Source organism: Delphinus delphis, chromosome 2 (genome assembly GCF_949987515.2).
Source record: "Delphinus delphis chromosome 2, mDelDel1.2, whole genome shotgun sequence".
NCBI classification, from domain to species: Eukaryota; Metazoa; Chordata; class Mammalia; order Artiodactyla; family Delphinidae; genus Delphinus; species Delphinus delphis.
In genome coordinates this window covers 31,846,114-31,856,018 of record NC_082684.1, presented here as the reverse complement: position 1 = coordinate 31,856,018, position 9,905 = coordinate 31,846,114, and the positions used below count along the sequence as shown (strand labels likewise).

Below are 9,905 nucleotides of genomic sequence, written 5' to 3'. Positions count from 1 at the left end.
CTGCCCTTCCAAAGCCAGTGCCTGGGGCGGCAGGCACCCAGGAGGCAAGGCCAGGGCAAAGCCAGGGACTGAGGGCTCCCTGGAAGTAGCACTGGGTTTCCCCTTCTGATGTGGACTTTTATTCATTTGAATTCCTGATCTAAGAAAACAATGATCTGTCTGAACAAAGAGAGACATTTGGGAATGTGTTCCTCACAACAGCTGGAGCTTGAAAGGAAGTCATCTCAGGCCTGAAGCCAAGGAGAAGAGGCAGGTGGTCTAGCTGGTCAAACCACATGAAATGGCCAATATTTGCTGTTTTTGACTTCCAACCACACGCACACGCACGCACACGCACACACACTGTTCTCCACAAAAGGAAGCAACCCAGCAAGGGGAGGCTTACCAGTGCTAGACCAGGGGCCCCAGGACCACAGATTTTCAAGCTAGAAAGGCTTCGTGCTTCATCATCCTCAGTTCACAGCTGGGCTCAGAGGTCCAGAGAGGGGAGAGATGTTTGCGACATCACACAACATGCAGGCGGGTAGCTCCGATCACCAGATTCCTGCCGCTCGTGCCACCACGTTCACTTACAAGGCACTGTGAGCTGCTCTCCCCCTCGACCCCGGTCTACAGTCTCTGGCAGAGTCCTCAGGAGAAGCCTGCCGCTACAGAAGCGGCAACACCTGCTCCTTCCCCGAAATTCTTCAGGAGACAATGGTGTTTCTGACCTGCCCGACCCACACCTGAGTCAAAGGCACAGGCTAAAAGAAACACACGCAGAAAAGGTCAAGGTCCTGCATTCACAGAGGGGCCTGCCGCACGGACATTTCAACCGTGCGGTGTACCACTCAGAGCACCCAGCCCTCGGCACCCGCTGCTCTGTGCTTTGTGAAAATCGAGCTGGAAGAATTAGGAATGCTCGGGAGGGCTCTTTCCCTGTGGGGGAGGGAGCAGGGAAGAAGCCTCCAACGGGGGGCTGTGAAGCAAGACTGTTGATACCACGTTAGGCCTAGATGCCCTTGGGGTGTCTTATGGCGTCCCTGAGCAACTGTGGTCTGAGGGGAAAGGGGCCTTGTGAGGAAGCCCACACCATGACCCATGTCCCCCTTTCCCAAGGATTCCTTCTGGAACCGGGCTGCTTCCAGCCTCTAAACACATCAGAACTTGGGAATGACTCCAAGAAACAAGAGACCCCGAATCATCACCGGGATTTTGCCTCCAGCTCCCCGTCTCCCATCGCCCCCTCTGTAAGACACTGATGGTAGGACCATCAGCCTGACAAATCAGGTGGGGGAATTAGGAGGGATGCTTGTGAACACCAGGGGCGACATAATGCAGTAGAAGAGCATGTGCCTGACCACCGTCCCCATCAGTCATGCTAAGCCAACTCCAAATCATTCCTCTTCCAGAAGCCAGAGGAAGCAGGCAAGTCCCCTAGAGGCAAAGGCGGTAAGAACTGCATCGTCAACTTCAGCGTTTGTCCTATTCGCCGGCAGGGAGCCACGGGCTTCACGGACCTGCTCTGATGCACACTCTCTTGCCCTTGTGAGGGAAGCAGGTGATGGTTGCTTTTACAGGAAGGAAATTTGAGAGGGACTAAGAGACAAGCCCAAGGTCAGACAGCAAAAGCAGAACGGAGAACAGAGCCAATCTGTTCAGGTCTCAGGAGTCTGGTGCCCGACTCAGCAATCAGTCCAAGCAGCTTTTTAACCTCTCTTCACTTGAATCTTCATCTTTAAGCACTTCCCCTTCTCTACCAGTAAGCATAACAAATGTAAAAGGCAAATAATGTAATTTTGTAAAGGTCAAGAGCAAAGGTTAGCACAATTCTGAGTCATCCAAATGCAAGGTACCACCACCATCATCTTCACTACCAGACCTCCGGATACTAAAAGATGGGAAGATAAGAGCATCTGTCAAAGCATCTTAGACATAACATACGAAAATAACTGGGACATCTACTCAGCCCCTGGCAGTGGCCTGGATCCCCAAGGACAGAGGACAGTCCTGTGCAAAATCAGTGGAAGGAACTGAAGGAGTCAAGGAGAAGGGGCGGAGAGCAGTATCTGTTTCCCATCACCATCTTCCACGTGGCAGCACCTGCCAAGAGGGGTGGGAAAGTGTCTGAGGAAAGGGAAAGGGGGTCAGCTACTGCTGCTGCAGGGGTTTGACCCCCCGCTCCCAGGCCTGCCCCTGCCCATGACCATGGAGACAAGGGAAGCTGAGTGGACAGAAAGCAACCCAAACCTGTTACTATTACAGGATCCTTATCCCACCTGAGCCTTGCCCCACAGAGAGAGTGTGGCAGGCAGGGGCCCCTCGGAGACCCGGTTTGGAGGAGCTGCGAGATGGTAAGTCCTCCATCTTCGTGAAAGTCCACAGAAGCACCTTCAGAATAACCTCGCTTCCGCTTCTTGCGGGTATAATCGCTCCCTTAGCAGACACCCAGCCTTCCCTTGTCTTGCCCTGGATGGATGAGGAAGAACCGGGTTCAACCTCTTACTCGGCGGCAGCGAGCCATCAGTCTACTCCTCACCAGTTACACTACACTTCCAAGACAGACAGCTGCAATCCAACAAAATGACAGAAAGCAGAAAATGAGCAAAGGAAGGCTTCCTGCCTCCTTCCACAGAGCACTGTCCAGAGCCAGCATGGTCTGGACGACACGGTATGCTGCACCCACCGGGGGGCCATTTAGTGGGGCTAAGGGTTTAGAGATGTGTTAGTGGCTTAGGGCCTGGGGCCCTGGAGAGTCCTGGGAAAGGGCACAGAACAGGCCATCTGTGTCCCTCTCCCCATCGGGAATGAAGGGGAGTCACGTGGTTGGCTGGAACTGCTGACGGGATTCACACTTCCCCCCTCCTAGCCGAGGAGTGGGGCATGGGGGCAAAAATAATCTCTTACGTACTGTCTTCGCTGAACAAAGAGACGGAGAGAGATGAGATGCAATAACAGAACCCTGGACAACAAAACCAACAGTGCCTCCCCGCCCAAGACTACACGGGGCCCTTGAACCAGAGTGTCTGCCAGTGGGCTCGTAAAACAACGAACAACTTGAAAGCCAAGGCCTTCCCCTTTTGTCCTCCCCAGGGCAGGACTTCTATTGTAGTTACAGAGCAAGCAATGAGCAAATCCATCCCTCGTGCCCGGATGGCTGCTCTCCTGTCCTGGCATCCAGGCAGCAAACGCAAGGAACCTGCAGGTGGCCCTCCAACACCTGCAGAGAAATAGTCCAGGACAGAAGACAGTGATGTGTAGAGTCTTGAGGGGGGAGGAGCGTGACCTAAGGACTCTACTCCTGTCAAGCTGTTATTCCCATGAAAAGACAACTGTTCACACTTGCTGCAGGAGCCTGAGGGTAAGAGGAAATGTGGAGATACACGTCAGAAAGCTCCAGAAGAAGCTCAACATTCAAGTTAAGGAAACAAATTCCAGAAAAGTCAGGGTTGGCCTCTGTTGTCCTTCCTACCCAGCTCATGGTCCAGAGCTCAGCAGGAGGGCTATCTGTGCACAGAGACAAGAGGGCTTGGTTGGCCTCCAGTGCTCGGAATTTGAAGGTTACTGTACATCAGGGGCTCACTGAGCACCTTACAGACATCATCACTCACCACATCCATTCACACAAGGAACTAAAAAGCGCTCCGTTTTACTTCAAGGGCATCACAGAGTAATGATGGATGAGAAGGAATCCCCACAGTTCCAACTCCCAGGGTCCAGGACCCACCCCCATATGCTATTCTGGTGCAGTGCAGAGATATCTCCCCACCAAACACATAACCTGAAGTCCACTAATTCCAGGGGCTGCAAGAAAGATCAAGGGAAGGGAAGAACACATACAGATCAGATGACCAAACGGACAAACACAAGAACTTTGTCTCTGGTTTCAAAACTGTCACCAGTGAGTCTCCCTGGAAACTATTCCTGGGATGAGAGTGTGTTTGTATCAGAACCTGGTCTGACCACATCTGGAGCCCAGGTAGGAGATGGGTGCCGTCAACAGGTGCTGGTTTCTGCCCTTCTTTGAGTGTTTACAAAAGGAGTGAGGACAGACAGACTCCGTTACCCTCTTTGCTGCAACTCAACTATATTTCCTAACTCCCTCCCCACCCCTGTCTCACAGAGGCAGGTCCCTACCACTGGGAGGCTCAGATGAATAAGTGGGGCGCCTGGAAGTGCAGTAGGCGGTACTAGCTGCATCGACTCCTGTGCCCGACACTGGGGCACTTTGCCTTTAGTCCTCTGGCCGGCACCGAAGGGCTCAGGACACAGAGAAGCTCACAGCTCACACCAAACGAGATTCTGATTCATGAGTATCAGGGAAGAATGTGGAAGAGGTGCAAAATCAATTACAGAACATCCAATACTGGTGTTTGGAAAGGCTGAACTCAGGGCTAACAGAGGGAGCCCAGGAGGGCACACCCAGGGGGCTGAGGAGAGGGGGCAGCAGACAGATTCGGCTGAGGGACTCTGCAGGGTCACCTCGAAGGCAAGGAAGACTGTGGAGGGTGGAGGACATGCACGCACCCCTCCCTGCCCTACACAGCCACGGCCCTCCCAGTGGACCTGGGGAGAAGGGCCCTGCAGGGCACGAAGCCCTCTCAAGGGGCCCTGCTTCCATCCCTTCCATCTTCAAAGTGCATTATCAGTGCAAGAAGGAGGGCGGGAGCTCAGGGGGTCCAATTCTGAGACAGGGCTGCGCCAGCCGGCTCCCCCCATCTCCTGCTTCCCCCTTGCCCGCCCCCAACCCTTTTCGCGCTAAGACCAGAACTCTTGCTGGATCTCGTAAGGGGCAGGCCTGTGTGTGTTCAGTGCGGCTCTGCACAGCGGCACGGTGCCGTCCTGACTCTGGCCCTCCGCGTCCAGGTCCAGAAGCGTCCGCTCGGCGGGCGGCAGCGGCCCCGCCTGGAAGGGGGGCAGGGCTGGCAGCCCAGGCCGCTCCTCCACGGTGCTGCTGCTGCTTGCCAAGCAGGAGTCCAGGTTGCTGGGCGTCTCCGTGCTGGAACTGTTGGCTGGGGAGGCGCTGCGGGCGTGGCTGGGAGACACGAACCACCAAGGGTCCAGTCGCTGCCGGTTGGCAGAAGGACGCGGCCGAGGCAGAAACTCCAGGGTCTTGGGTCTCTCCAAGGCAGAGTCCTGCTGTGTGTTCCAGCGCCTTGGGGTCGGGGGAAAGACCACATTGGGGTCAGGGAGACGGGGGAATTCCCCTGGGTCTCGGCTGGGGCTGGGGGTTTTCAACATTCCTGGTCAAAGAGACAAAGGGAGAGGCGTTCGATCACGGCGCCACACACGCTGCTTCCTCCCCACCTCGCCGCGTCCCTGTCCGCTCGGGGTAACTGAATTGCGAGCGCCTACTATTTTTCATGCAGCGTGCTGGCAGGCACCGGGGATGTAATAGTGAACTACAAGGCCACGGTCCCTGTGATCTGATAATAATGGGACACACGGGCCTCGTATCTGTCGTGAAACTTGAGGAAATGTCTGTTCATTTGCAGTTCATCCATTTAATAAACGTGTGACAAGAACAAAGCTAGGTGTCAGAAACCTAAAGACGAGTAACCTAGGGGTCTCTTTTCCCAAAGAGGCCACCTATCTGATTGTAACCAAAAAATCTAAGCAGGGGAAGGGCAAGCTGAATGGTCCAGTACTACTGTCGTTCACACTCAAATCTCACTGAGAGGGTATGGCCATGTTCTCTTCTCCTACGGGATCCGAGGTGGTTTCTAGGTCAGACTGCGGTCTTCTAGGGCGCAAGGGACAGGGTGGGGAAGGCCCAGAGTGACAGTGCACATCAGGGTGTGCTGGACGTCAGACGGAGAAGGCGAGCGCGTGCACCGGCACAGCGGTTCACCTGGACACATCTCCGCGTCTGAGCGATGGGATGAGTGACTAAGGGATGAGTGATGGAGGGCGTGATGCCCGGGCGGAAGCTCGCCTTCTGAGAGTGTCTGGACTCACACTGTAACGAGAGACAAGAGCCCAGCTGCGTGGCCGAAAATACCCTCCTGCGTGCAGGGCAGGATTGCTCTCGGTAACTGCAGCCTCCTCTGCAGGGAACAGAGCTGGACTCCTGCCCTTGTCCTGAAAGCACCGCACCGCACACTCCCAGACCCAGGGCCTGAGCATCCCACGGCAGTCCTGATGGGATTCTTCCCAGAGCCTGCCTGTCTGCTCTCCCTCCTCAGGGAAGACCCCCTGAGGCACAGGACGGAGAGAAGTCGGCCACCTCCCGCGGCCCAGAGCGGCCTGTCTCGACTGGCTGAGCCAGAGGAGAAACGGAGCTGACCCCGATATCTCCACTCCTGGGGGAAGCACGAAGGCGGGCAAGAGGAAGGAGGGGGCGGGCAGGCCTCACCTGCTCCAGGGCTGGGGCTCAGCCCGTTGCTGGAGGGGCTCCTGCTGGCTCGAGGGGCCGCCGGCTTGAGGGCCCCATCGGAAGGAGTCCGCCGGTGAGCGCTGGGCTCGGCGCGGGGGGCCGTGAGGGTGACGTGGGTGGGGGTCAGGGACTGCCTCGGGTCTCGCTTGAAGCGCTCCACTCGGACATTGACCAGGGGATTGCGGGTGCAGGGGCTCAGGGGTGGGGCCTCCCCGGGGCTGACGGGCATCTCGTACACCACAATCTCATCACTGTCGGAACGCAGCAGGGAGCGCGTGGAGTTGCACTCGGAGATGGAGGAGAGCGAGAGCAGTGTGAGGGAGGCAGAGGGGTCTCCTAGCAACAGCACGGGCTCCTCCTTCTTGAAGAGCTTCCGGGATGGGGGGCTGGTGCTCCGACGGGGACGGCTGGCTCTCTGGAAAAGGCCCTCGCGCCTCTTCTTCTCCTCCCGGGCTGGCGGCTCGGGCTCCTCCGGGGGGAGCAGCTGGCACTTGCCAGCTTCCAGCAGGTCACAGCCGAGGCCCGTGGCTGCCAGGACGGCCCCACAGCCGAGCAGAGCCACCTCACAGCGGCGGTGGTGGGGGCCGCCCCGCTTGAGGCTGTTGGTTGGCGTCAGCTGGGGGGTACTGGTGGCCGAGTTGACTGGGGTGGGCTCCTCGTGGACGCCGTCGCCGGGGGGGCCGTCCCCATCCTCTCCACGAGGGAATGGGATACAGAGGTAGGACTGGTTGGGTGACGGCTGTGGACGACTCTCCCCACTCCGTGGACCTTCGCTGTCCTCGTCCTCTGCGAAGATGAGAGGAGTGGAGGGGGAACAGAAAATGGGAACGAAGCGGCAAGAGTAAGAACCTGGTCCTTCTCCCCGACCCCAGGCCCCTGGCCTAGTGCCAGGGATGCAGACGTTGAACAGTCTGAGGTGCAGGACAAAGAACCAACAGGGCTTCATGCCTCCACACTCAACTGTGACCAATGTGGGGAAATCACTCTCCACTCCACAGCCTGTTTTCCTATGTGCAGAAAAGACGATCTGCTAATTTGCTCCTTCTGTCGTGGGGACCCTCAACACAAGAAGTGCGGTATGAGTTTCCTAGAACAGACAGATCCCTAATTATTTTACAACTTGAAACTGGAAGGGACCTTGGATTTTTAGAATAATGGCCTACAGGACCTGTCTAAGACTAGCGTCCTGCAGGACGTCCCTGGTGGCCCAGTGGTTATGACTCCGCACTCCCAAGGCAGGGGACCCAGGTTCGATCCCTAGTCAGGGAACTAGATCCCACACGCATGCTGCAACTGAGAGTTCGCATGCCCCAACTAAAGAGTCCACGAGCCACAACTAAGGAGCCCACCGGCCACAACTAAGGAGCCGGCAAGCTGCAACTAAGGAGCACGCCTGCCGCAACTAAGAGCTGGTGCAACCAAAATTTTTAAAAAAGAAAAAGACTAGTCTCCTGCAAAGGATTAGAACCCCCTGCGTGGGTGAAGGCCCATCTACTCTGTGGACTGACTTATTATGATCTTGGAATTCTAGAGAGAAGAGTACTTTCTGAGAGAGCCTGGAGAAGGCCTTACCCATTCAGTAATCACAGGGCAACACTGGAAAAGCTTCCTTGGAGGAACACTGAGGTGTCTTCTATCACCATCTCCCATTCTGTGGACTCCCCACATTAAAATACACAGAAATAGACCCAGGAAAGGAAACTGCCTGATTCTAGGCCTCCCCCTTCTTCACTGCCCTAAGAAGACTATAACTGGCCCCTTGGGATAGGAGGCCAAAGGCAGGTTCCACGGCAGCAGTAGTGATTTGAGAAGACTCAATGGAATGAGAGTAGAGCAAACGGAGAAGGAACAAGCGGGGTGGAGGGTGGGGGGGACCAGGAGTTGAGGAAAAGAGGAAACACCCCCATGAAGCAGTACTAGGGGTCCTTAAAGATTCCGAGAAGCTTGGCCAAGAATTCCCTGAGGGAACAGGAGGAGAGTCAAGACAAAGGCAGTACTTACCCATCTCCATAAGGCTGGTGAACCCTGGCAGGGCTGGACTATTCCTCGGCCCCTTCCCCAGGTTGGGGGCACTGGACGACCACTGTTTGTATCCATCTACCAGGGACTTGAGGCTGAATGAGAGGAAGTGAGGAAACTGTGAGAACTGGTTACTTCCTTTACCCTCAGCTCACTGGGCCTATGGAAATGCCTCTCCCTGTCTGCTTGATTACAGCAAAGCCCAAGAGCCTCGGGGTATAGGCAACCAGCCTTACTGAGCCCACCCGCTTCATTAGCAAAAGTGCACATGCTCTGGGGAATGAAAAGCAGAGACATAACCCACCCCTCACATGCGGCTATGGAGCTGCGGGAAGACCTGCTGGGCAGGCTGGCAAGAGGACAGCGAGAATAAGGACTGCCGGGCACTGGCCAGGGTCTTGCCGAAGCCCAACTTAAGGGAGAGGCAATCACTCCGCAGGCGCTGACTATAACACACTGGTGACATTAGAAAAACTGCAGTGCTGAGATCTGCAATGCAAGGCAAGCACCGGGCAATGAGCTAGCAGAGATGGGCCAGGCCAGGCCACTCCACTCACACCCTTTCTCAATTTCTCCTTCCAAGCTTACGGCATGCTCAGGCAACTTTCAAAGCCATCCATGTTTCAAAAACAAAAATCAACCAACAAGGCTGCACCAACCCAGTGCACTTTGGGACAGACCTATGTGGGCAGTACATAAGGCTGGACTCGAACCCTCGGTTTGTCTGGGAATGGAGAGGAAAATGACAGGCGCTTGCTTTCAAAACCCTGTAATCAGCTCACAGTGGCAAGCCAGTAACTCCAAGGTCACTGACTGGGTACCCCGCCAACTCTCTTATAGGATAGGGGCATCAAAGGCCCAGAAGCACTGGTCTTTCCCCTAAAGGACAGTAAAGAAGGAAGACTGAGGAGTCTGTGGGCTATGACTGCCCTGGAGATACCAGTATATAACCAGGGTGGCTCTCATTTTAGGGCTAGAGAGAGCCATTCAACTAAAACCCACTCTTCCCAGCCCATCTTGAGGGAGGGAGAAGGACCAACTTTTTCCCTGACTGCAGACTTCTGCTTCAAGTGCTATCAGAAATACCACTGAATTAAAGTACCTCCCAGCCACCAGTGGTTTCAACCAAAATACACAGCCAGAGAGAAGCGTGCTGCCCAACCCACAGCCTGAGACTTCTCACTGGAAGTCTTATAACATCACCTCCAGCTCTGGGTCCAAGGAATCCAGATCAGCAGAGTCAAAGCCAGTGCTGACGACCAAAGGATAAACAGCCATGGACTGTCTCCCTATAACTAAGGATGCTGGGAGAATCCCAACAGGAGTGGTCAGGGGAGCAAAGGAAACGTCAAGTCAGACCAACACAGGAATTTTCCCAAGGTGCACGATGGTACCGCTTCCAAAAAAAAAAAAAAGGAAGTCAGCATGGCCCTGGCAATAATGAGGCTTGATTCTGCGGGGTGCGCTGTGAGGAGAAGGAAATGGAGGGAGGGTTATTACCAGTACATGTGATGAGAGGGTGAAGATTAGA

The 9,905-nt window shown here is 55.4% G+C and overlaps 1 protein-coding gene across 2 annotated transcripts in view; it reads right to left on the bottom strand.

Moving 5' to 3' along the window:
• Positions 1 to 3,973: 3,973 nt before the first annotated feature.
• The window catches only part of MAP3K9 (mitogen-activated protein kinase kinase kinase 9), a 70,334-nt gene continuing 64,402 nt past the window's right edge, over positions 3,974 to 9,905 (bottom strand). For both annotated transcript variants that reach the window (XM_060003393.1, XM_060003392.1), the window contains 3 exons: positions 8,357 to 8,469; positions 6,335 to 7,141; positions 3,974 to 5,222 (listed from right to left, as the gene is read on the bottom strand). In XM_060003393.1, coding sequence (XP_059859376.1) covers positions 4,738 to 5,222; positions 6,335 to 7,141; positions 8,357 to 8,469 — 1,405 coding nt within the window. In that variant the 3' untranslated portion in view covers positions 3,974 to 4,737. The remainder of the gene's footprint in view (positions 5,223 to 6,334; positions 7,142 to 8,356; positions 8,470 to 9,905) is intronic.